At 38.5% G+C, this 27,932-nt stretch overlaps 1 protein-coding gene across 2 annotated transcripts in view; it reads right to left on the bottom strand.

Annotated features, from left to right (window-relative positions):
* Positions 1-27,932, bottom strand: part of gab3 (GRB2 associated binding protein 3) — a 127,256-nt gene that overhangs the window by 48,999 nt on the left and 50,325 nt on the right. The window contains exons 1-2 of one of the 2 annotated variants that reach the window (XM_059976965.1): positions 20,659-22,464; positions 5,358-5,658 (exon numbers count right to left, since the gene is read on the bottom strand). In XM_059976965.1, the coding sequence (XP_059832948.1) occupies positions 5,358-5,658; positions 20,659-20,700 (343 nt within the window). In that variant the 5' untranslated portion in view covers positions 20,701-22,464. Of the gene's footprint in view, positions 1-5,357; positions 5,659-20,658; positions 22,465-27,932 lie in introns of those variants that run through there. The other variant, XM_059976964.1, reaches the window with a different exon arrangement.

The following is a 27,932-nucleotide window of genomic DNA, read 5'->3' as shown; positions in this document are numbered from 1 at the left end:
GGTTGATGATCTGTGTCAGTTGAAGCGCAGGCTGTTTTGATGACCCAGATGCCATAAAAGAGCTAAACAATTTTTTCTGAATTAGAAATAATGGGCAAACCTTGAAGCTAAGAGCAACACGAGATGATAAAGATACAGTGTTCCTAGCCTATTTTTTTACCTCCATTTAAGGCATGAAAACTGGAATGTGCTCTTTCTCATTGTGATAAACACAACTCTCTATAATGTTAATGCCCAGATGGATCATCTGATAAAATTCACTAAACTGAACACAAGTACATTGAAAGTGAACAGTTACAATTCAATTGCCAATGTGGTTGAGGTAGTAAACAGTAAACTGGTAAAGCACTGAAAACATCAATTCCTGTTAACCGTTACGCTGACAGACTGTTGGCTGCTCATGCTTGGTATGTGTCTATGAGAATCAGCTGTCAGTTGCACAATAATAGCAGTGACAAAAGGCATGCAAATGCTGCGACCTGGAACAAAAGAGCTGAATTCTGGAAATTACAGTGGGTCAGACAGCAACTACAGAGGCAAAGGGTGTAGGATGAAGACACTGCACCCGGACTCAAAGGAAAGAGGAAGGATTGCCAGCTTACAGAAGCATGATGGGGATGGGATAGAGACTCATACTGGATGTGGCATGAAATGGGTATAAGGTGATGGGCATTTGGAACCAGGTGGGAGTCAGTGGATGGAAATAGTAAACAAAAGGAAAAGAAAACTGAGTGGTGAGGGAACAGCAAAGAGAGCAGAATAACAGAGGTGTGGGCAACCCAAAACTGGAAAGCCCAACGCTCGTACCTTTGGGCTATAAATATCTAAGTAGAATATTCTTCCAATTTGCATTTGGCCATTCCAGCGCAATGGGGCAGGCTGAGGGCAGAGTGGGTGAGAAAAGTTACCCCCATGACATACAACAGGAAGCTCAAAATAGCTGTTGAGAAAGAGAGCAAGTACTTCACAAAACAGCCAATGGGTATAATGGAAGCCACAACACGATCACTGAATGCAGTAGAATAAATTGGAAGAGGTGCAAGTGATCTTCTACCTCACTTGTTCATGGATGGTTCTGAGGGAAGAGGTGAGGGGACAGGTGTTACACCTCCAACATTTGCAGGGAATGTGCCAAGGGATGGTTAATGCTAATCTTTCCTCTTCCCTCTGGATCCTGATGCATGGCCTTGACACAAAATGTCAATTTAGACTATTTGCCTCAAAGATGTTACAGGCTCTGCTCACTACTGTATGTTCTTCTCCACTGACTGAACTGAATAGGCAAGGATGAGTATAAAAGAGAACCAAAACTCTCATGCACATTTAAAGCAGAGGTGAAATTTCTCTGTTTTGCAGTATTATACAGTTAAAAAAAAAATAAAATCTTATTACTTATGTTGACAGAGATTCTCTTCTGCTCCATCTCTATTTTTGTAAATTCAGCTCACACATTGCTGTGTTGAAAATACTGGCACTGTGATGTTTGGTTCTGAGTTAATTCCTGCATTTGTGTTGGCTTCGAAGGTCACCCTGTCAGGAAAGGAAGGCCTTGTATGAGACAGGCTGCCAGTTGGGGTAGAGTTGCTCAAAACAGGCTTGTTATTTAGCAGAGCAGAGCCAGTTCAGGGAATTAAATACAATCAGAGTCTGACTGGGAGAGGCTGAGGGATAAAGGGACTGGTTGCATCCTAGGCAACAAGTAAAAAGAAACTGGTATCTAATCGGCATTCTTGGAATTCATCAGTGTAGGATGTTGGAAGCTGAAGTCCTCTACATAACAATTTACATTTTTTATGATTTATTATATATTGCTATTTACAACCATTATAATTTCCTTTACTGAATAATATTACTTCAATTTATAAGCCCATGAAGCATTGGATCCAGTGATTCAGGATCTGATAGTCAATTTTACATCAACTCAAACCAAAAAGCACACAATGACAAAATTAGAGCAACCCTCGCAATAGTGAAGTAAGTGGATAGGACTATAATTATCAGGGTGTAATAAATGACACAACTGTTTTCTGCAGTTACAAAGGCCAAGACTTGAAGTATCTAATCTAATTCTAATGCCTTAAAGAGCTGCTTCTATTGTGTTAAAAATATATTTGAAGTAACGGCTTTTTTCTTAAATCAAACATGATTTAAAAGAAACGGAATCATTCATGTTCATCACAAGAAAGCTGTAACAGCAATAGGGTTATAATAGTGGTGGAATTATCTTTCCCACTATTAACATAGATTGCACTGGTGAAAGGGGACTAGCTTGGGTGGAGTATGTTATGTGCATCCAAAACAATATGTAGATTGTCCTACAAGAAGCAGGGCAGAATTCAACCTTCTTGTAGGAAATGAAACCCAAGTAGGAGGTAGAATACCTTGGGAACAGTGACCATAAGTCAGTACAGTTTGAGGTAGTTATAGAAACAGAGATAGGTGGAAGAGCACTCGGAGTACTATTAGCAGTTCTGGGCCTCTTATCTCAGAAAAGATGCACTGGCATTAGAGAGGATCCAAAGGAGGTTCGTGAGAATGATTCTGGGAATGAAAGGGTTAAAGAATGAGGAGCATTTGATGGCTCTGGGCCTGTACTTGCGGGGATTTCATTGAAACCTACTGAAAATTGAAAGGCCTAGATAGGGTGGATGTGGAGAGGGTGTTTTCTACAGTGAGGGAGTCCAGGACAAGACAGTAGAGTCTCAGAATAGAGGGACATTGATTTAGAACAGAGATGAGAGGGAACTTCTTTAGCCAGAAGGTGGTGAATCTGTGGGTTTCATTTCCCACGGACAGCTGCGGAGTCATTTAAAGTGGAGGAGAATGGGTTTGAGAGGGATAATAAATCGCTTAGAAGTTTGCAAAGATTTGGCATGTCATCTAAAACTTTGACAAACTTCTCTAGATATGTGGTGGAGAGTATATGGACTGGCACCAATGGCCTTGAGAGAAAAAGTCTACATAAAGTAGTGGATTTGGCCCAGCCCATCCCAGGTAAGGTCTTCCCCACCACTGAACATATCTACTTGGAGCAATATCGCAGGAAACTAGCACCCATCATCAAGCAACCCCATCATCCAGGCTATACTCTCTTCTGCCCGCTGCCATCAAGAAAAAGTTGCAGAAGCTTCAAGACCCACATCACCAGGTTCAGGAACAGTTATTACCCCTCAACATCAGACTCTTGAACCAGAGGAGAAGACTTCACTTGCCCTATCACTGAACAGTTCCCATAGCCTAAGGCTCACCTTGAAGGATTCTTCATCTCATATTCTTGATAATTATTGCTTATTTATTATCATTATTTCTATTTTTTTGTATTTGTAAGGTTTGTTGTCTTTCGCACATTGATTGTTTGTCCTGTTCTGGATGGTCGTTCATTGATTTTATTGCATTTCTTGTATTTACTGTGAATGCCCTCAAGAAAATGAATTCCAGGGTTGTATATGAGGACATACAGTGGATATACTTTGATATTAAATTTACTTTGATCTTTGAGCAGTGATTTTTCATAATTTTATTTAAGAAGAGCAGCAGCAATAGTTGAAGTAATTATAGTACATACCTTCTTCATCACTCTATCCACCATCAGTTGTTGGGAAATTACTAAAGAAAATGCTGATGGCTAGGATTTATGTACCTTTGTAAAGACAGAGGCTGGCCAGGGGTAACAACATTGCTTTGTGCAGGGGGATATCCAATTTTACTAAACTGATTTGAGTTCTTTTTAAGGAGGTTACTAAGAAAATTGATGAAACTCTTTCAAGAGGCTATCTAATTAGGCTTTAATAAGACATTTGACAAAGTCCCGTGAGATTGTCTGGTCCAGAATAGTAAGCCTAGCTGGTTAATTGGATGCAAAATTGGCTTGGTGATTGGAAGCAGTGGTTAGTGGTGGGTATGTTTTTCAGCTTTGGAATTTGTAGCCAGTGGTAAACCACAAGAATCAATACTGGGACCCTAGTTGCCCTCACGAACCGTGACAGGCCCTCTTCTTGTTACTATCATCAGGGAAGAAGTACAGGAGCCTGAAGAGCCACTCTCAATGGTTTCGGAACAGCTTCTTCCCCTCCACCATCAAATTTCTGAATGGTCCATCAACCAATGAAACTCATTACTCCTTTTTAGTTGCACTGTTTATTTTGTAATTTATAGCACTTTTTATATCGTTGTGTCACATCAGTCAGTGATAATAAGTTAGATATGGCCCTTGTGGCTAAACGGATCGGGGGTATGGAGAGAAAGCAGGTACAGGGTTCTGAGTTGGATGATCAACCATGATCATACTGAATGGCGGTGCAGGCTCGAATGGCCGAATGGCCTACTCCTGCACCTACTTTCTATGTTTCTATAATAAACCTGATTCTGAAAATAGAACCAGAAAATGCTAGAAGAATCTTACAGGGCAGGCTGCAGTCTTGGAGAGCAAAGTAAAGAATCGAAGTTTCAGGTCACTGACACTTCATCAGAACCAAAAGTCAGAAAACACGATTGTTTTAGGTTGCAGCAAAGGCGGAAAGTGGAGAATGTCTGTGATAGGGTGCACGCCAAGGTTGTCAAGGTAACGATTAAATTGAATGCAAGCACTTAAATACTGAAATGAAACAAAGGAACGAACTGAAGCTGAAATATCTAGCAACACATGTGTAAAGAGAAAAACAAGGTAGTAATCTGAAATAATTGTCAATTGATCTGTTTCTCTTCCGTAGCTTCAGCAAATGTATTTTACATTTACTTCAATGCAAGTTTTTTGCTCCTTTGAACTCGACTAGTTTAGAAATACAGTGCAAATTCATGTCATTCCTTAAGCTAGTCAACAGATTCCTCCCCATGCAGCTAAGTATGCAATATTTCACAACTTTGAAATTAGATGCTTTCTCTAACTATTGCTCAAACTTTAAGACAAAGGAAGCATTACTAATTCATTTTCACTGGTAATAAAGCGTCTCCACTTTCAAAACTTCACTTTGTTCACTGTCACAGAAAATAATATAATGAAAATGTTCATATAATGCAAGGGAATGAGAAGAACTGTGATGGTAGATAAACTGATGCTATACACGTGGCTGAATACAAGGCCAGCTGAAAAACACAACATGTGGTAGAGTGGCAAACCTGAAACAAATTCCAGGAATGATAAGGACCAAATGCTAGTGTCTGTGGCCAAACCGTATTCTATGAATGTGGTTTGATCACATCCTCAAGTTTAGCCATTCTTGATGGTAGTTAGAGATGCTGGCTTCAACCACCATCTCTGTCTAAAGAAGAAGTTTTTTTGTAACCAACGTCATTTCATCAAAATCCATCCAATACTCAAAGTAATGGTGCAAATAATTCTGTAAACATTACAATTTTACCTGATCCATCATCGCCTGAGCTAAACCCGCAGATCTGTCTGATGTGCTGCACCCATTTATTCATTTCATCCTCAGTTTTAGCTACCAAGTAGAATGTCCGAGCTGGAGTCTTCACTTCAAAAATGTAATTGTTCTGGAATTCTTTTTTACTAAGCTTCAGCCCAGCTTCAATATTATTGCATTCGGTGAGATTTATCATGCGCAGTGGTTTCTTGGAGTGATGGTTTTTGTAGTATTCAAGGACATCGGGATTGCCACTCAATCGCCCACTACGCAGCACAAACCAACGTTTCCTCCAGGCCTGAAAGAAAGAGAGAACAGTTAGACCGAGTCACCATCGCAAAGGCAGGTTTTACAAAAAATGCTTTGTAAAGGGTTGACTCTCTGTACTACATTTACTGTATTGTATATCACAGTGAATAGTTAGCATTCATTGGAAAATCCAATACCGACAGTCAGTATGTGGTTTAAGAACATTAGGGGAGTTGGGTAGAAGTTGGAACCTTAGTGACCAAACCTGTCATTCTTAGGGAATGGGTATAAATGGATAATGAAACCAAGTCTGATAGCTGGAGATTAAATACAAACTAGCCTAATCTAACTAAATGGCTGAGAGCAGTAAATGGAATACTTATGTCCAAGGTTCTTGGTCCTTACTGGAAGTCCACACACACCCTTACATGGATGGGGGATGGGGTGAGAGCAGAGGTGCGTGAAATACGGGAGATGTGATGGAGGGCAGGGTTGCTCATGGTGAAGTTGGGCCTCATTTAAGCTGAGTGAGCCCACATGTTCTACAGCCTCCAGAGGCAGCTTCTATAAACTTGGAAGCTATAAACTTTGTCAACTTTTAATCATTTTGTTAATTTTATTCTTTTGTAGATTGAAACAATCTGGATGATCTGGAAACATCTTCTCATCAGGGTCTGATGCTATGTAGGGTCATGTTGCAAGTAAAATACTTAAATTACTGGACTAATAATGAAGAATCCAGAAAACTGAGTTTAAACTCCTTCGTGATATGCTGTTAAATTTTTTATTCCATTAATTACTTGGAAATGTTTATAAAACTAATGACAATAAAAGTACCATATTGTTGGAAGACCATATCACATTCACCAACAGCTTTAGAAAAAGAAAGAATCTCTGAAATCCTCATCTAGTCTATTCTATCTCTCACTCCTGACCCTTCAACGTGGTGGACTCTTAAATGTGTCAGAAATGACTTTGCACTGCACTCAGTTTAAGGACAATGAGGGATGGACAATAAATACTGTTCTTGCCAGATTTACTCAGTTTCTAATACGTAGAAGAAATCATTCTGATGTTTATACAGTTATCTAATACTTTGGAATGAGAGAACTATGAAAATTGGACGAGAAACTGTGGCGGTAATAAATACACAGAAGGAACACAAATGAGATTTTACAATTGGTTTCGTCTTCCTGAAATTTGAGAGTTCGAAAATCAGCCACGATTTTCACACCTTACTAGAAATTCAAATGTGGAAATTTGTGTGCGAGTGAAGGCAAACTCTGTTTGTCACGAACCTTGTGGTTTAATGAATGTTACATCCAATACCTAGGTTCACATTAGCAAATTACTGAGTAAAATACTGCTCAGCAGCTAGCACTTTAAAGCTTAATCCAAGAAGGAGTCAACTCATACAGAAATGTGTAGTTTAGCAAAGCAATCTTCAGGGGAGAGTGGGGGGAGGGGTGGGGTGGAGAAAGAGAGACACAGAAAAAGCAAAATAAGTGTTAATAAAAACATGAATCTACATTTTACAATTAAACAGTCTGCCATTTTACAGATATTAAAATTTATATTAACTCAAGGTTTCTTGTATTACAAATGTGCAAATGTTTGTTGCCGTGTAATGTAACTACTATGTTAAAGATAAAAGATTAGCAAGGTATTCTTGTAAATGGTATCACATGGTTTTGAACGAGATACATGTGGTAAAAGCGGTTTAACACAAAGAACAAAATGTCCTTTCATTTCATATTCTCAGCTTTTCTTCAAGGAGGAAATTCTATTGTAATTGTCAAATCATTCACATCTTGCACACTTGCCTGGCATTATTTACAAGATCATCACAGTACAGTATTACAGAATTGATACAATGCAAGAAATCCATTCAATCAAGAATAAATCTACATATACAATACTCAAGTTAGTTCTCAAGATACTGTTGTTTTCAACAGTACTCAGAATTGATACCTCAGAATTCAGGAAGCAGGCAACTACTTGCCAGCCTTCAGCTATAGCGCTTATATATACTAAATGACTCACACAGTTTTGAAGAACTCATTATGTGGGACTATAAACCAGCAGATAAAGACCTACTGAAATCAAAATGAAGATAGGAGTCATGTAAAGGTTACTTACAAGACTTTGGCTTGGCTGTACCATCTGGAAATCTATTTCATATGTTGTCTTTTGTTAATGTGAAAAGCTTTCTGACATCACAGTTCAATGCAAAGAAGGTGCAAAGGGCAAAACAGAGATGACTGTACAAAAGATTAAACTGTTGTTAATCTACTTATCAAATAATTTGACCTTATATTTCAAGAGACCTTTATCCCTATCACTGAGCTTAGTATTCTTAAACTATAACTTCCACTCTGACTACAAATATTTGAAATAGGAGATGGGTGCGTTGGAATTTCCAGAGATGAGAAATAGTGTGGGTTGGTGCTTGAAAAGGTAACCCTGCTCTTCCTTCACCGGCCACTGGTTTGCACACTTTGTGCCAACCTATTTACCCTGCCCTTTGTCCATGTTATAACATGGAAGTTCCAAAGCTGCTGTCAGTGATTTGGAATTGTTCTGCAGTCTGTGTTTTATTGCCTTCACTGCTTCAGTCAAAAGACATTAGCTGAAAACTTCAGGTATCTTCAAAATAATCATTTTGTAAAATACTCTGAGATCAAACTCGTAAGTCTAGTTTTTTTATGAGGTAACCAATAAATTCTCTGAATCAATTCAGCAAATGTTATAGTTGTGAATTAAAATGGCTGACAAAAATAATTTTTTTTAAATGACTTCTTTTGGCTGTAGTATTTCAACATCTCTCTGAAACATATGTGCATATTCCCAACTGTATTTATAGCTTCACTCTGCACAATGTTTAAAAAATCAAGTGAAACTTATCATTGAGAATTCAGAAATATTATTACACTGATGCTGGACACCAACGTTTCCCTGATCTGACACCTAGTAACCACTACCATCACAGAAAGAGAATTCCTTGCTACAGAGGTGAGCAGAGTTTTCATAGTGGCTTCCTACTTGATGCCAGTCATAATGCAACAAGGGAGAATTCTTATTCTTCTGCCACATATTATTCTTGATCAGATTTTGCATTTTCTTTTTGTTCTGTAGCTTCTACAGAATTTTACTTCGTTCTGAATATAGGATGGACAGAAAATATGTCCAGTCTTTTGTTTCCAGGTGAAAGGGACAATCTAATTGAAAATGTAACCAATTAAAAAGCACAATGTCCTTTGAATCATATGAATACTTAACTAAAGTCATTTTTCTCATTACATAATGCAACCTTACCATTTGTACTGGTTTGTCATGACTGGGTACATTGGGGGTAAAAATCAATCCCAAATCAATCTTGAGAGCTTACACATATTTTGAAGCCAATGGACAGATGCTATCCATTTACAGTGAATCTAGTACTACCTGTGTTTACTTTATAATAGCACCTATTTAAACTAAAATCTTGTCAGTGCAATGTACGTATTTTAGCTTTATGACACTTACATTAGTCAGCTGTGAGTAACTGCTGATCAATTATTTATTCAAGCCTGACATTAGCCTGATTGTATTACATCATTTCTCAGTTATTGTACTGATAAGTGACACTTGACATGGTGCATGGGATAAAGGTGCACCTGCAATAATAAAGGCCTTACTTTTGTTTCCACGAAATCATTAAAAATGTGTTTCCTCTTTGAAGAAAAAACTTTGCTATTTCTTTCTTCCAATTCTAGATATTTAAATTGAAAGGAACTGTGCCACACTGGCACTAGAAAATTACATGGTGGGGCTTGAATGCTTATTAATGTAGGAGGAAGGAGGCAGCTGTCATAGTGCCTGCAAAATCTAGCCTTTTTGTTAAAAAAAAGATCCCTCTTTGGAGATCCATGCAATGTTATACACTGACAGAAATCCGATACATCCTCCACAGATAACCCTCAGAATCCCAGAGCATCGTTACTAATGATAAAACGGGGCTCCAGCTTTTTAAATGAGTCTAAAGAAAGGGAGCATGACGGTGAATGTGTTTACTATATTTCAATGTGACTTGCACAGTCCCACACATTTATTAATTAATGCTGCAATGTGTTATCTTGAATACATTTCCAACATACATATAGTAGAAAAGGGTGAGAACAGAGTCCAGGGAAATGTGTCAACAATAAGGCTATGAGTGGTGGTGAGGATTTGTGAATTCTAATTTTGGATTTGTTGAGTTGGTTCATTTTAATTGGACTTGAGGAGTGACTTGAGGAGGATCTCAGTGTGTTGAGCAGCATCTTAATGCAAAGTTTTGACCCAAGCCATCAACAATTACCTTCCTCCCACAAATACTGCGCGACCTGTTGAGTTCCTCTGGCAAATTGCTTGTTGTTCTAGATTTCAGCATTTATATTCCTTTGTATTTCAACTGGAATAGTGTCTAAATTCAAATGGCAAAACTCCTTGTTTATTTTACCCTTCAAAGAGGATATTTATTTATGTGAGACTCTTAGACAATAAAACCATTTCTCTTATTTGGTTTATTCAAATTATCCTGTTAATATTTTACTAGATGGATTGACAGAGATAAATGACTACTCGAGCAAAACTTAGCAGGGCTTTTACTGTTCATACTCAGAAGTCAAAATGTTTTGTACTTGAAAATAATTTATTAGAGAAAAAGTTGTTTTGTCAATTGATAATGTTATGTGAAACATAAATACCAGTTACACTTGAGTGGGTATAAATTGGTGACAGAATCTTTTTGTGCACTGAGGCTCCTCCTAAATTCAACCTCATCCTAATGGTGTGCCAACAACAACCTGGCCCTTAACACCCAGAAGACCAAGGAGATCACTGTGGACTTCAGACATGCAAGGAGCCACACTCACATCTCCATCTACATCAACAGAGCTGTAGTGAAGCATGTATCAAGCTTCAAATTCCTTGGTGTCCACATTTCCGAGGATCTCACCTGGTCCCTGAACTCCTCCATCCTGATCAAAAAGGCACAACAGCTCCTTTATTTCCTGAGGAGCATCAAGAAAGCTCACCTCTGTCCCAGGATACTGACAGACTTTTACCGCTGTACCATTGAGAGCATACTCACCAACTGCATCTCAGTGTGGTATGGCAATTGTCCCGTATCAGACCGCAAAACACTCCGGCCTGTGATGAAAACTGCCCAGTGGATTATCGGCACCCAATTGCCCACCATTAAGAACATCTACCATAAACGCTGCCTGGGCAGGGCGAAAAGCATTATCAAGGATGAATCTCACCCTAGACTTCTTGCTCTCCTCCCATCCGGTAGGCACTACAGGAGTCTCCACTCCCGCACCAGCAGGCATAGGAAGAGCTTCTTCCCTGAGGCTGTCACTCCGCTGAACCTCACATCATAGCGCTAAGCAGTATTGCATCCATATTGTACTGTCTCAGTACTTTTATATTTGTGTGCTGTAGCACTTGTTCTTTATTTGCAGTTATTTTGTAAATTCTTTGCATTTCTCATTAGATGCTAACTGCATTTCATTTGCTTTCTATCTGTACTCGGCAATAAATGAATCTAATCTAATCTAAAAAATCTAATAACTTGGGTAAGATACTAATGTCTATTGTGTTGTGCTCAAGAGAATAAATTAATGGCCAAGCCTATTGCCATCAGATAGGTTCAGAATATGGAGAAAATTAGGCTGAAGGGTTGAGAGCTGGGATGCCTCACAGCTTGGTAGTGCTGCTCATCCATGCCCTGGTCTGAGAGGAGTATTCTGGCTTCTCTTGGCTCCATGTCTAAATTTAAAATGATTTAGTTATTTATTTTGCTGGTTGGCACTAGCGCTGACCCACAGGGACTGCTGACGGAGCAGCTGGACCTGTCGCAGTGGCATCCCGTTTAGGAGAGAGTTCTTAAAATAGTTGTTGCATCTTTCATTGACCCAATATGGTGAGGGATGCATTATAGAGTCCTGGCATTATGTGTGATGGTGCCATGAAATCAGCTCAATTTCACACCTGAGAAACATAAAATTAATTCCAATTTCCCTCCCCGTCAGTGTTAAAACATCCAGCTAATAGTTTCGAGAGAAAATTATGCAATATTTTTAGCATCCCAATGGTCACATGTATTATTTACCTTGCCGCATCTCTGGGACTGATGCCAGAAGAGTACAAGAGTCCCATGGGATTGTAAATGGGATTCAGTATTTTTATAGACTGGCAGCAAATGTAATGTAGCTCCATTTATGAACACTTGAAACCAGTGAGTTTGACCTTCTCTAATCTGTGAAGTGAGTGTGTAGCTGTATGATGTGTGTAGAATGTGAGTCCCGGAGTAAGGGGGTGGGCTGGTCCCTCATTTCTAGTAAATATGGCTAAAATACAATGCCATAGTTGATAACTACAGCCACATCAATTAATAACTTCTATTTATTAGGAATGTACTAATATTATATGCAGTATCATTCATATCTTTTTTAGAAATATTATTTTATTGATTGATTTTATATATCCATTATGAAATAATGCATAAGTATCTTGCTAACTTGAGAAGATGCTGGAAGTCCAAGGCAACACACACACACACAAAATGCTGGAGGAACTCAGCAGGTCAGGTAGCGTCTATGGAAAAGAGTACATTGTGAACATTCATCAGGATGGGAGAAAAAGACGAGGAGTTAAGAGCAAGAAGGTGGGGGGAGGGCAGGAAGAAGTACAGGGTGGCAGGTGACAGGTGATGCCGGGAGAGAGGATGAAGTAAAGAGCTGGGAAGTTGATTGGTGAAAGAGATAAAGAGCTGGAGGAGGGGGAGTGTGATAGGAGAGAATAGAAGATCATGGAAGAAAGGGAAGGAGGAGAAGCACCAGAGGGGGTTGAAGGGCAGGTAAAGAAAAAGATGACAGAGGGAAACAGGAATGGAGGATGGTGAAATACTCTTTTATCTTCTCTATATGTTTCATCAGTCTTCTCCATTCCATCAAAGGTCACCGTGCAGTGCAGTTTGAGAGATCCACACAATCACTGTCCTCTTCTAACAGTTATTTTTACTATGGGCCAGCATCTTGAAATCTTTACATCTCCACTGGAGAGCCTTAACACACACATTGTAGTGGTTCAAAAGCCTACCTCATTACCTCTAGGAACAATAATTGATGGAGATGAGATGGGAAAATAAGATACTATTAGATCTGGATGTTGAATGTAACTTGGCTATTTTACATTGGAGGGCACTACACCATGCTCGAAAATTGGTCCTGTCCAATGCCCACTCTGTAAAAGCCATGGATAAAAAGGATGGAAACATGTGACTAGAGGCACCAAAACACTGTCCAGGATGAAGACTTTAAATGCGAGTGCTTTTTAAAGGGAACAATGCATGTGCACACATTAACGTATACATGTATGTGTTTAGGACTACGTTTAAGAGGTAGGACATTGCAAACCTTAAGCAAAGCTGCTGCCTCACAGCCATAGCAGTGTAATTCATCTGATGATTTTATCCTTATTTTCCTAAGTTATTGTGTGTTATATTGGTCTTATGTGTTTTACAGCCTGGTCCAGAGAAGCATTGTCTCATTTGACAGCATTAATGTATATAGTTAAATGACAATAAACTTGACTTGCCAGGGTCTGGTGTCCAGTCCTGACCTCCAGTGCTATCTGCATGGCAGAGGCACATTTCCACTCCATACCTCCCACATCAAAAAGATATACAGGCTGGTAAGTTAATTGGCCATTGTAAATTGCCTCTCGTGCAGTTGAGCCATAGAACCTGGTAGGTTGCAGGGGGTGGAAGGGAACATGAGAAAAATGTGGAGCAAAACAAATAGGATTAGCACTGTTACCCCACCAACCTCCGCATCTAGTGCATAATTCTTCGTAACTTCTGCCATTTCCAGCAGGATCCCACCACCAAGCACATCTTCCCCCCACTCCCTCGCTTTCTGCTCTCTGCAGGAATCGCTCCCTATGTGACCCTCTTGTCCACTCGTCCCTCACTACTGATCTCCCTCCTGGCACTCATCCTTGCAAGCGGGGCAAGTGCTACACTTGCCCCTACACCTCCTCCCTCACTACCATTCAGGACTCCAAAGAGTCTTTCTGGGTGAGGAGACACTTCACCTGTGAGTCTGCTGGGTGCATCCGCTGCATCCGGTGCTCCTGGTGTGGCTTCCTGGCTATCAGTGAGACCCTATGCAGACTGGGAGACCGCTTTGCTAAGCACCTATACTCCGTCAGCCAGAAAAAGTGGGATTTCCCAGTGGACACCCATTTTAATTCCACTTCTCTTTCCTATTATAACATGTCAGTCAATAGCCTCCTCTACTGTTGCAATGAGGCTACACTCAGAATGGAAGAGCAACACCTTATATTAGCAAGCTGATGGCATGAACATCAATTTCTCAAACTTCTGCTCATGCCCCAACTCTCTCCTCCACAATTTCCCATTCCCATTTACCTCTCACCTTATCTCCCTACTTTCCCATCACCTTCGTTTGGTGTTGCTGCCCCTTTTGCTTCCTTCCATCACCTTCTGTCCTCACCTTTCAGATTCCCCCTTGTCCAGCCCTGTATCTCTCTCGCCAATCAACTTACCATCTCCTTACTTCACTCCTACTCCCCTCCCAGTTTCATCTATCACCTTGTGTTTCTTCCTCCCATCCCCATGTTTCCTTACCAGATCTGACTCCACATTTTAGTTTTCCCAGTCCTGCTGAAGGGTCTTGTCCTGAAACGTCAACTATACTCCTTTCCATAGGCGATGCCTGACCTGCTAAGTTACTCCAGCATTTTGTGTGTGTTGCTTGCATTGTTATAGTGTAGCTGGGCACCTGATGGCTGTCAGGGCAGTTTCTGTGTTATAAATATGGCTAAGATTGTCACGATTCTACCTCTATGTGCTAGTTTCAGAATCAATATCAGTTTTATTATCAACCCTGATATATTATGTTGTTTTGTGGCAGAAGTACAAAGTAGGACATAAAAATTACCGTAAGTTACAATGAATAAATAAATAAAAAGCCAAACAAACAGTGCAAAAGAGGAACAGCAATGTAGTGTTTGTGGGTTCATGGACTGTTCAGAAATCTGATAGCGGAGGGGAAGAATCTTAAAACTTGGAGTGTAGGGATCACCCATAACTCCACCCTGATAACAGCAACAAGAAGAGGGCATTGGTGAGGGTCCTTAGTGATGGATGCTGCCTTCTTGATGTACTGCCTTCTAACGATGTCCTCAGTGGTGGGAAGGGTTGTGTCCCTGGTGGAGCCTGGCTCTTGTTTCCATCCCCAGCTTAGGGCAATCAGAACATATAATGAGGGTTCAAACCCAGAATGTCCCAGTCTTTACAGCTTTCATGAACATTTCCTTTTATATGTGTTACGCAAAGCTCTTTAACTTCTTTCTGGGTTTACATTTAAGTACCCATGACAATTTCAAGAATTATGCAAATACATCAGCACAAGGCACTTGCATGGCAATTCTCGTGCATCTTGCTGTAATTCAGCATGGTGAAAGTTACACAGTTGTTGTCAGCCGTACAAGATTCGTGTGATTCTGTCCACTTAAAATAACTGCACTTACCAGCAGTGTACTGTGTGTTTGATACAGTAAAATGGTCAGCAGCTTCTCTTGTTCCTGTTCTATTATTAACACAGTCATTGCTGATCCTTTGAGAATTAAGTTTTGTCAGGTGACAGAATACAACTGTCATGTTCAATGTGACAAGCAAGCACTCGATATTTCTCATTGCTGAATTTGTGCTTTTTTAAAGGAAATGCAACCTTAGTTCATGCTGTCCCTGTAAGGACCTGGGAAATCTGAAAAAAAGGTGTTTTTTCTGGTCAACAATTTCCTATAACAGGAAACTGATTATATTTATCAAAAAATACATGAAAAAGGAAGTTTAAAAAAAGTTGCTGACCCAGAATCAGATGACAATGTTCAAGTTTGTTAAGAAACAGAGGCAACAGCAGCAGCAAAAGATTGGGTAATCTTTTGTCTTGCTTTACAGTTTCAGACCTAATGTCAGACATTCAAATTTTGGCATCTGTGTTGCTTGTAGAATTAATTTGCTTAAATTTGATAGAGTTCCTGCGTTCTGCTTGCTGTTTTTTTTTAGTTCTGTTTACACAATATATTCAGCTTTCATGTTATTAGACTAAAAAGCTCTGAAAGGCCTTCTGTTTGACAACTAGTTAAAGTCGTAGCTGCAAGATCTAGGGAATGGAATAACTGGTTGCAAATATAAAATCAAACAGACTGATTTGTTTCTTTTTAACCCCAAAGCAGCATTCACCATTATGACATAGATTAAGAAAAAAAAAATAAAGACCATTTGATGCCAGATATTGTAGGTTGACAAACAAAGTTTCTGGCCACTAATAATGTGGTAAATAAAGTGGAGAAGGTTTCCTTTGCTTTGCATTTCCTGTGAACCATGATTATGTTCATCTAGGTAGTAATTGGGCTGAGAAATTCATTAGCAATTTAAAAACATTTTTAACCTTTTTTTTAATGGCAGGCTATTCTATGCTTGGGCTGAACCCTTGCTGAAAGATTCTACTGCATATGAGACCAAGATTATCATATGCAATAAAAGACTTTCAAAGGCTTTTCCTCAGCTTGGCATCCCATTGCATTGATTGTGGACTAGGTCAGGTAGGTCATAATTTTAGTTTGTTGCACATAAGGCTGGGTGAGAGGATGGAGGAGGGAAACTGGCCTTCAAAGATATCATGGAGAAAGAGCTGGAGCTGCGGATTAGGATACTTGAGTGTCAATTGGCTTTGGGATATCAGGATGCAATTGGTAAATCAGATGGTGATCAGAGCTAAGGGTTTGGAATTGGGATAGGTGGGAGGTGAGATCCAGAAGACAAAGGGTTGTGAAAAGAAGCTGTAAAACAGAACATTCTTGCCCCCAACTATGACATCACCCCTCTCTTATTCTGAGACTTCAACTCAGGGTCCCACTCTCTCGAACCCCTGCACCTTGCTCCTAAGGAGAGCTCTGAAAATCAAACCAACAGGTCATCTTTATGTCACGACAAAGCAAGGCTCAGGAATTTTCTGAAGGTCTGCTTCTGCAAGAGTGGCAAGCCACATCAGAAGGTTGTAAAAACACCAAAGAAATTCACAGAAATAGTCTGCAGACTAGCAGAAAGTGAAGCTGCATACAGTTAGTTATGTCTCTGTGTCAGTACATGTTATAGTTTGAAGAATTAATAGCCATCCAATTACTTATGTCATTGTTTCCCTGAACAAATCCTGTGGTGTAAAGCATGTAAGTATTGCCTTAAATGAAAGAATTTCTAGGCTCTAAAGTAGTAACAGCATTTAAGAATTGCCAGTGACCAGTAGAATTCTGAACGATTGAGCACTATACTGTCGCAAGAAAGCAGCATCCGTCATCAGGAACCCTCACCACTCAGGACACTTTCTCTTCTCACTGCTGCGATCAGAAAGAAAGTACAGGAGCCTCAGGACTCACACCATAATTATTTGAGGGGAATAATTATTACCCCTCAAACATCAGATCCTTGAACCAAAGGGGAGAACTTCACTCAATGTCACTTTCGGCATCATTGAAATGTTCCCACAACCAATAGACTGACTCACTTTCAAGGTCTCTTCATCTCATGTTCTTAATATTTATTGCTTATTTATTTGTTTGTTTGTTTGTTTGTTTATTATTATTTCCTCTTTTAGTATTTGTATAGTTTGTTGTCTTCTGCATTCTGGTTGGATGCCCTAGTTGAGCAGTCTTTCACAGATTCTGTCATGGTCATTATCTATAGATTTATGGGCTATGCCCACAAGAAAATGAATCTCAGCATTGTATATGGTGACATATATGTACTTTGAAAATAACATTTACTTTGAAATTTGAATTCTCAATTATACTGAAAGATCAACTGTTAACGTCTAGATAGTTAAATAACAAGAATTTCAATGGAAGGGATAACATCAAAGCCTTCTTAAGGAGCAGCAGGTGGTTAAAGTTGTAATCATCTACTCTGATACCACTTCCTCCTGTGCTCTTGTGTGATAGAGGAGTCTGTGACCTTTTCATATAATTATGGTTCATATTGTATATCGTGGATTTAAATGGAAAGAAAATAACCAATTTTTATCAATGAAACCATTTTTAAAATAGTAAATGATTGAAAAGGTTTCATATCCAGGGATTTGAGTTCCTCTAAAATTAAATATGGGGGTGCTGTAGGGAAGTAGAAAGGCAAGCAGTTTGTTGGTAATTATTGCAAGAAGATTTCACGACTGGAGAAGAGATGTCTTGTTCCAATTATATAAGGCCCTTATATGATGGTACTTGGAATATTGTGTCTACTGCTGTTCTCCCTATCAGAGGAAGATACCTTTGCAATAGGGAGAAGCAAAGGTACACCAGACAGGTTGACGTAGTTTATTCAGACAGGTCCTATACTCTCAGATGTTCAGAAGAATGAGATGATCTCATTGAAACCCACAGAAGTCTTACAGGCTTGACAGAGTAAATATGAAGTTGATATTTCCCCAGGGAGATACGACTAAAAGCAGGTGTCACAGTCTAAAAATAAGAGGTCAGCCATTCAGGAAATAGATGAGAAGATTTTTTTTCCACTCAGTGAGTAGTAAATGTAGGGAATTTTGAAGTGAAGGCAGCAGTGGCATCTCCAGCTAAATTTAAGACATTGTCAACTATGGCGTTAAATGCATCTCCAGTCCGCAGCCAATGCTTTTGAAGTCCCATTATCTTTTCACTTTACTGCTCTTGCAATGCTTATGTACAAAACTTTGCATTGAGTTAAACACCTTCTTAAGATTCGTAAGATTCCTTCAGGATTTATAATGAGATCTTACTTGTGAAACTGAAGAAACTTCAATAAAATATGCATTAAATTCATTGCCCACCTCAATATACTAATATTGTTGGTTAGTCTCATTATTGGTATTAACCAAGGTAATACACATACACAATCAATCCATAGCTATGCTATGTAAATACAAGTAAATTCATGGCACAATGATATTTAATAATGATAAACAATAAACAAGTACTTCTTTCAAAATACATTTAATAAATGCTTACCAATATTAGCAAATACAAGACTCATAGACAAAAGAAAATCTGCAGATGCTGGAAATCGGAGCAACACACACAAAATGCTGGAGAGACTCAGCAGGGCAGGCAACATTTATGGAAAAGAGTACAAAAGACATTTCGGGTCAAAAACCTTTGGCGGACTTATAGAAATTGCTGTTTCAAGGGCAAATAAAGAGAGGGTGGCATAGATGTCTTTCCACCATGTGCTTCAAAATGAAATCCAAATTAATCCACACAAGAAGTTATATAAAATAACACTTACAAACAGGAAGTGATGTTCATACAAAATGAACTGAATTCAAAACGAAATGCGGCCCTAGAGGCCAGAGCACTCCCTGCTTGGCATACATAGGTCGTCAAACATAACTACTGAAACTAAAAATCAAATGATAATTTCATTAAATTGTCTCAGAGACTGGTCTTGAAAGGGTTTACGACCCAGTCTTTAACAACTCTGACTTTGAAAACACTGGCCTTGATGTCATTCCTGCTGGATATCATACTGCTTGGCTAATCAATTATGAGGAGAGCGTGAGCTCATTGGCCTGGAGCTCCCTTATGGCATGATCAGCCAGCTTGAGATCAGTAGGTATCTAAGTCCATTGGCTCTTCTGATTTCATCACCTGATACACTGGATCCTATTATTTCATTAAATATATAACCAAACACAACCTTGCTCTCGGTAAAGAACTTGATATCATCTAGTTCTGTGTCCAGCTCTTCAGGTGTCTTCTCTGCCGTCTTAATTGCTAGAATAGTTGCATGGACTTCAAGACTTGATATTTATTTTTATTGATTTATCGAGATACAGCACAGGATAGGCCTTTCTGGCCCTTTGAGCAGTACCACACAGCAATCCCCTGTTTGACCCTAGTCTAATCACAGGACAATGTACTATGACCAATTAACTGTGGCAGGAAACCAGAGCACCAAAAGGAAACCCACTCGGTCACCCTCCTTACAGACGGTGGCAAAATTGATCCCAGGTGTTGCTCACAAACCAGTCGGTGGTCACAAAAGCACAAGAATCTGAGGTGGTTTCAATGATCCTTTCTCACTAGGAAGCTGTGGGACATTTGTTCAATGTCTGTTTTCACTGTGATGAACTCAACACCGTGAAGACCCCAAGCAGAGGTTTGGATACCGCAGGAGTACATTGTTCATTGAAATTTTTACTTGAATCAAAGTCAATTCATATTTGTGCAGGTTTCTGGGGGTGCTGAACACCAAAGTTAGGCAAATGCCAATTTTCTTTCTGGTGTCCGGTAGAGGCATTGACTCAGCATGACTGTTCCTGAAAAGTCTCTCCATCAGCTCTGCACAATGATCTTACATTTCTGGTTTCCATCTCAATGTGTGTCTCAATGAGGGACACGAGTTGATGGCGGGCCTGCTCTCTGTTATTTGGTAGAGTGAAAAGGAAAGTGAGCTACCCAATTGGTTGACTTGTAGCGATGTGCTACACACAGCACTGGAATAACAACACGCAGTCGGTAAGTCGTTTCGAGACTAGTTTATTCAAACTTCGTGGTGCTGGCATTTAATCCCTAGCGCCTACCCTCTCCAGGCGGAAGTGACGTCAGAGGTGCATTACCAAAGTCTCTCCCCGCGTGCTGGCTATTTGTGAGCTGGTTCGCCTGCGCAGAAAGTGGGTCGCCACAGAACCCTCCCCCCCCCCAGAACCGGCAATACACCCCCCAATGTCCACAGTCTGGATCAGCCTCTGTTTGGGATGTCTGCCTCTGCGCCAAGGTGCCCGAACCTCGACCGGCTGCGCCAAGTCCACATGGGCTGGTTTGAGTTGGTCCACCTTGAAAACCTCCTCTTTCCCCCCAATGTCCAGAACATACGTGGACCTGTTGTTGTTGATCACCTTGAACGGCCCCTCGTACGGTGGCTGTAGCGGTGCCCGGTGTCTGCCCCTTCGTACAAACACAAACTTACAGTTCTGCAGGTCTTTGGGTACATGGGTCGGGGTCCGTCCATGCTGTGAAGTTGGTACAGGGGCCAGGTTGCCGAGCCTCGCGTAGCCTGTCCAGGACTGCTGCGGGTTCTTCCTCTTACCCCCTTGGGGCTGGTATGAACTCTCCTGGGACGGCCAGGGGCGCGCCGTACACCAACTCGGCCAACAAGGCGTGCAGATCCTCTTTGGGCGCTGTGCGAATTCCAAGCAGGACCAAGAGAAGCTCGTCCACACACACAGCTGAGTGAGTGGGCAGATACTTGGCAGATGTCATTCAATGTGAATAAATGTGAAGTTATCCACTTTGGAAGCAGGAACAAGAGGGCAGAGTATTGTCTGAACGGTGTCGAGTTAGGTAAGGGAGAAATGCAAAGAGACCTAGGAGTCCTAGTTCACCAGTCAATGAAGGTGAATGAGCAAGTGCAACAGGCAGTGAAGAGGGCAAATGGAATGTTGGCCTTTGTTACAAGGGGAATTGAATACAAGAGCAAGGATGTCCTTTTGCATTTGTACAGGGCCTTGGTGAGACCACACCTGGAATATTGTGTACAGTTTTGGTCTCCAGGTTTAAGGAAGGACATTCTGGCAATTGAGGAAGTGCAGCGTAGATTCACTAGGTTGATTCCTGGGATGGCAGGGCTGTCTTACGCAGAGAGATTGGAGAGATTGGGCTTGTACACGCTGGAATTGAGGAGATTGAGAGGGGATCTGATTGAAACATTTAAGATAATTAAAGGATTTGATAGGTTTGAGGCAGGAAATATGTTCCAGATGTTGGGAGAGTCCAGTACCAGAGGGCATGGATTGAGAATAAGAGGTCAGTTATTTAAAACAGAGTTGAGGAAGAGCTTCTTCTCCCAGAGAGTTGTGGAGGTGTGGAATGCACTGCCTCGAAAGACAGTGGAGGCCAATTCTCTGGATGCTTTCAAGAAGGAGCTGGATAGATATCTGATGGATAGGGGAATCAAGGGATATGGGGACAAGGCAGGGACTGGGTATTGATAGTGAATGATCAGCCATGATCTCAGAATGGCGGTGCAGACTTGAGGGGCCGAATGGTCCTATTGTCTATTGTCTATTGTTAGGTCCTCTCAGGCGGGCCATGAGAGCCGACTTCACGTGACGGTGGAAGCGTTCCACTAGTCCGTTCGACTGTGGGTGGTAGGCAGTAGTTTTTTAAAAAATTTTTTTATTGAATTTTCAAATAGGTTACAGAAAGAAAAAAAAATGTCAAACCCTCCCCCCAAACATATCCCTATAGAAAAAAAAGAGAAGAAAAAAGAAAGACAGAAAGAAAGAATGCCTGGATGTGGGAAGATCCCCACATGGTCCATGGAGTTCATAATAGCTTTAATAGGTACCGTATATTTAATTCTTTCCCCAGATAACCAATAATTTTATCTTCGGAGCACCTATATATTTAATCCTATCTTTTGTAAATAAGGGCGCCAAATTTTCAGAAATATTTCATATTTATCTCTTAAATTAGAAGTAATTTTTTCAAGTGGAATGCAGCTGAAAATTTCATTCTTCCAAAGATCTATACTTAAGTATGAATCCGATTTCCAAGTAACTACAATAGCCTTTTTGGCTACTGCCAATGCAATTTTTATGAATTCTTTCTGATGTTTATTCAATTTGGATTTCGATTTTATCCCTTCAATATCGCCTAGTAAAAATAATGTTGGATTATGTGGAAGTTGTATTCCAATAATTTGTTCCAGTAAAACTCTTAAATTTGTCCAAAAAGGTTGAATTTTAAAACAAGACCAAGTAGACTGTAAAAAAGTACCTATTTCTTGATTACATCGAAAACATTGATCAGATAAATTTGAGTTTAATTTATTTATTTTTTGTGGTGTAATATATATTTGATGTAAAAAGTTATATTGTACTAATCTTAGTCGAACACTTATTGTATTTGTCATACTGTCAAGACATAATCTTGACCAACTTGTTTCATCAATTTTAATATTCAAATCAGTTTCCCATTTTTGTCTTGACTTACAAATTCTTTGTTTAATGGCCTGTTTTTGAATCAAATTATACATACCAGAAATAATTTTTTAAATTTTTCCTTTATGAATTAAAGTTTCTATTTCATTAGGTTTCGGCAATAACATTGTTTGACCCAGTTTATCTCTTAAATAAGCCCTTAATTGGAAATAACAGAAAAGAGTGTTATTTGATATTTTATATTTATTCTTTAATTGGTCAAATTACATTAATATACCTCCTTCAAAACAGTCTCCTATATATCTAATCCCTTTGTGAAACCAATTATATAAAAGTTGATTATCCATTGTAAAAGGGATAAGTTTATTTTGAATTAAAGGTCTCTTTGCTAATAAAGATTTCTTTATTTCATCATCAACATTTATCTTATTCCATAAATCAATCAAATGTTTTCGTATAGGAGATTCTTTCTTTTCCCGTATCCATTTAGGTTTCCATTTATATATAAAATCTTCTGGTATATTTTCTCTTATTTTATCTAATTCTATTCTAATCCATGCCGGTTTATCTTCATCAAAAAAAGGTGCAATAAATATAAGTTGATTTGCTTTGTAATAATTCTTAAAATTTGGTAATTGTAACCCTCCTAGGTCAAATTTCCGTGTCAATTTTTCCAACGATATTCTTGACATCTTACCTTTCCAAAGGAATTTCCTCACACATTTATTTAATTCTTGAAAAAACTTCTGCGGTAATTGTTTTGGTAAAGTTTGGAATAAATATTGTAATCTAGGGAATATATTCATTTTTACAGCATTGACTCTACTTATTAATGTTATTGGTAACATCATCCATTTATCAAGTTACTCTTGAATTTTTTTCAATAATGGCAAATAATTTAATTTATATAAATTCTCCTTATCATTATCAACTCTTACACCTAAATACTTTATACCATTTATCCATCTAAATTGAGTTATTAATCGACATTGACTATAATCTCCTTTAGTAAGGGGTAAAATTTCACTTTTATCCCAATTTATTTTGTACCCTGATATTTTCCCACATTCTTCCAATCTAGAAGATAATTTATGCAACAAATGCAATGGGTTAGTTAGATAAATCAGAACATCATCAGCAAATAAGTTAATCTTATATTCCTCCTGATTAACTCTGAAACCCATAATATCTGAGTCAGTTCTAATTAATTCAGCTAATGGCTCTATCACCAACACAAATAAAGCAGGTGATATGGACAACCTTGTCTAGTTGACCTTGTTAACTGAAATTATGTTGAAATTTGGCCATTTTTCACCACTTTAGCTTCGGGGTTAGTATTTAAGGTTTTAATCCATTTTACAAAAGATACTCCTAATCCATATTTTTCCAATACCTTAAATAAAAAATCCCATTCCAATCTATCAAATGCTTTTTCTGCATCCAAAGCAACTGCCACACTCATTTCTTCCCTCTTTTGTGCCAAATGAATTATGCTAAGTAACCGAGTTACATTATCTGCCGATTGTCTATCTTTAATAAATCCTGTTTGGTCCACGTGTATTAATTTTGGTAAGTATTTAGATAATCTATTAGATAAAATCTTTGCTATTATTTTATAGTCTGTGTTCAACAAAGAAATAGGTCTATATGATGTTGGCTTTAAAAGATCTCTGTCTTTTTTTGGCATTATTATTAAAATAGCTGTCGAAAAAGATTCTGGAAGTTTATATGTTCTTTCCACTTGGTGTATTAGCTCCATAAAAGGATGAATTAATAAATCTTTAAACTTTTTTTAAAATTCAGCTGGAAAACCATCTTCGCCTGAAGAGTTATTATTCTGAAGTGATCCTAGAGCTTCTTCGACCTCTTTTAATGTAAAAGGCACATCTAATCCCTTCTGTTCTTCCAAATTCAATTTTGGGAGTTATTTGTGATAAAAACCTTTCTATCTCAACAATATCATTTTGTGATTCTGATTGATACAGTTCAGAATAAAAATTTTTTAAAGTTTCATTGATTTCTAAAGGTTTATAAGTAATTTTATTTACACTTGTTCTAATTTCATTTATCATTTTGGAAGCCTGGTCTGTTTTTAACTGGCAAGCAAGAACCTTGTGTGATCTTTCACCTAGTTCATAATATCTCTGTTTAGTTCTCATAATTGCTTTCTCTGTTCGGTATGTCTGAAGTGTATTATATTGTAGCTTCTTATTAACAAGTTGCCTTTGGTTTTCTTCTGTCATATATCTTTGAGATTCTTTTTCTAATTTTGTAATCTCTTTTTCCAATTGATCTACTTCTACCATATACACCTTCTTAATTTTAGAAGTATAACTTATTATCTGGCCTCTCAAATATGCCTTCATCGCTTCCCATAATATAAATTTATCATCAACTGAATGTGAGTTTGTATCTAAAAAAAACTGAATCTGTTTTTTCATAAAATCACAAAAATCATTGGAGCCTCCCTGCCCTCTATTGTGGACCTGTACTCTTCCAGGTTGAAGAAGAGGGCGGGGAACATCATAAAGGACTCCTTCCATCCTGCGCACGGACTGTTTGAACTGCTTCCGTCTGGTACGCGCTTCAGATCCCTCCAGACTAAGACTAATAGGCACTGGAGAAGTTTTTTCCCTACTGCGGTCACTTTGCTGAACAGTTAACTGCCGGTTAACTGTCGGCTAACTATTACTTGGATTGCACTACTTGTATGTATAATCTATATTTTCATTTATATTTATCATTATTATTGTTATGAGCAGAGAGACAACATCTGCTGGAAGTAAATTCCTTGTATGTGCACAGGTACTTGGCGATTAAAGTCTGATTCTGATTCTGAAAATCTTGATGTTTTAATAATATTGAATTAAATCTCCATCTGTAAATCGATTCCTCCTTATCCATCATTATCATTGTCATTATCAAAGGGGAATGATCTGACAATATTCTTGCTTTATGCTCCATATTTTTCACTCTGTCTTGAACATTCGCTCATAGTAGGAAAAAATCTATCCTTGAATAAGTTTTATGTCTATTTGAATAAAATGAATAATCTCTTTCTCTTGGGTTAATTCTTCTCCATATATCAATCAAATTTAAATCTTTCATCAATGATAAAGTTAATTTTGCTACTTTTGGTTTTGTAACAACCTTTGTTGATTTATCTGAAAATGGGTCTAGACAAAAATTAAAATCTCCACCTATTGATATTCTATCATGTGCGTCAGCCAAATTCAAAAAAGCCTCTTGTATAAATTTTACATTGTTTTCATTTGGTGCATAAATATTCATAAGAGTCCATAGTTCTGAAAAGATTTGACAATGTATAATTACATATCTTCCCGCAGAATCAATTAATACATTTTGTATTTTAATTGGTAAAGTTTTGTTGACCAAAATTGCAACTCCCCTCGCTTTTGAATTAAATGAAACCGCTATAACATTTCCAACCCAGTCTCTCTTTAATTTCTGATGTTCTATCTCTGTTAAGTGTGCTTCTTGTATAAAAGCTATATCTATTTTCATTTTCTTAATGTATGTTAAAATTCTTTTTCTTTTCACCGGTCCATTAAGCCCATTAACATTAAAACTTTAAAAATTCAGTAAATTAGTCATTATTTTTAACGGGGTTACTCCAGTCTATAATAATACATAATATTTCAACTCTCATAGTACCTTGCGGAATTATTTTAAAATTCTCCATGTTGCTATGTGTCTCCCCTCTGATCATCCAGGCAAAGAAAGAAGGATAAAAGAAAAATAGATTATAAAGAAAAAAAACAAAAAAAACCCTGCTAATGATGTGAATGAAAAAGAACACAACATTACCCCCCTCCGTTGTGCGGGTCATGGCAAACGCCATGATTACACACATGAATCCCATAGCGATCGATCCGAAGTTCCCCCAGCTCCCCGGTAACATGAGAAAAGTATATAAAAGAGAAGAAAAATAATATCACTACTCTCGATTAATATTTCTCAAATTTTTACCTTTCTCCCCCTGTATCATATAATTAAAAGGATATTTAAATATTCTTCTGTCCTTAATGTCCATCAATTCACTTCACTGTCCCGGTCTTCATCTTTAATCTGTTTCACTTTTAAATCTTTACTGTGTCTAGCGAATAGTTGGGAGTTCTTGTGCAAACTCCTCTGCATCCCGATGATCAGTAAAAAATCTTCTTTTTCCGTCATCCGAAAAAATTATCAGTGTCGCGGGTGGAGCAATATAAATTTATAACCCTTTTCCCATAAAACTTTTTTGCTAGATTAAATTCCTTCTTTCTCTTCAAAAGGTCATAACATATCAGGATAGAAAAGAACTGCTTTCCCTTCTATCATCAATAGCTCATTTCTCTTTCTGGCACGTTGGACAGCCGCCTTCAGGATCTTTTCTTTATCTTGATATCTTAAGCATTTTATCAAGATTGGTCGTGGGTTTTGATCAGGTTGAGGTTTTGGTCTTAAAGCTCTGTGGACCCTTTTGATTCAACTGGGTTCCCTCTTCCATTTCCAAATTTTCTGGGATCCATTTTTGAAAAAAAATTATTGGATCCTCTCCCTCTATCCCTTCCTTAAGACCAACAATTTTAATATTATTTCATCTACTAAAATTTTCAAGCACGTCTATTTTTTCCAACAGTCGTTTTCTTTCTGATATCCAGGGAAGAATATTATCTTCCATTTTATTCACTCTATCAATAGTGTCTCCCGTTATTTCTTCCAGCTTTTTAACTTTCTTGTCCATTTTCTCCTGTTTTTTCACCATTTTATCAAACATAGTCTTCATATTTTTAATATCTTCTTTTATTATTTTTAATGTTTTAATTCTTTTAATTCATGTATTATTTGCGCCAAAGCTTCTCTTATGTCTCCAGAATATCTTCCACCTTCAACCTTTTCCTGTTGTTCTTCTTTTACCTCCTCATCTTCATCTTGCAGAGAATCCGAATCCACCTCGGGTTCATTTTCACTTCCACTTCCAATCGTAGCTGGGATTTGTAGTTCAAATTGTTCATGTTTGTGCATGCCCTTTCCTTCACGCACGTGCAGTTCCTGTTGTTTCTTCTTGGAGTCTGTTGATGTTGCTGCCAATTCCTGTTCTGTATTGCCGGAGGTGAGATGCCCTTGAGTCCGAGGCTTCTTCATGGCGGCCGGCCCAGCTTGTACTGTCTTCAAAGAAGTAGTTTTCTTCTTTGTTTGTTGAGGAGGCATATCTAAGGAAAATCCTGAGTAGTTTAGATGAAGTTTTTAGAAAATATTTACTAACTTTTCTTCACTTGAACATTAATTTATTAGT

The sequence above is a fragment of the Hypanus sabinus genome, chromosome 8, assembly GCF_030144855.1.
Source record: "Hypanus sabinus isolate sHypSab1 chromosome 8, sHypSab1.hap1, whole genome shotgun sequence".
NCBI lineage: Eukaryota > Metazoa > Chordata > Chondrichthyes > Myliobatiformes > Dasyatidae > Hypanus > Hypanus sabinus.
The sequence above is the reverse complement of the archived record's forward strand: the minus strand, read 5'-3'. Positions and strand labels throughout refer to the sequence as shown.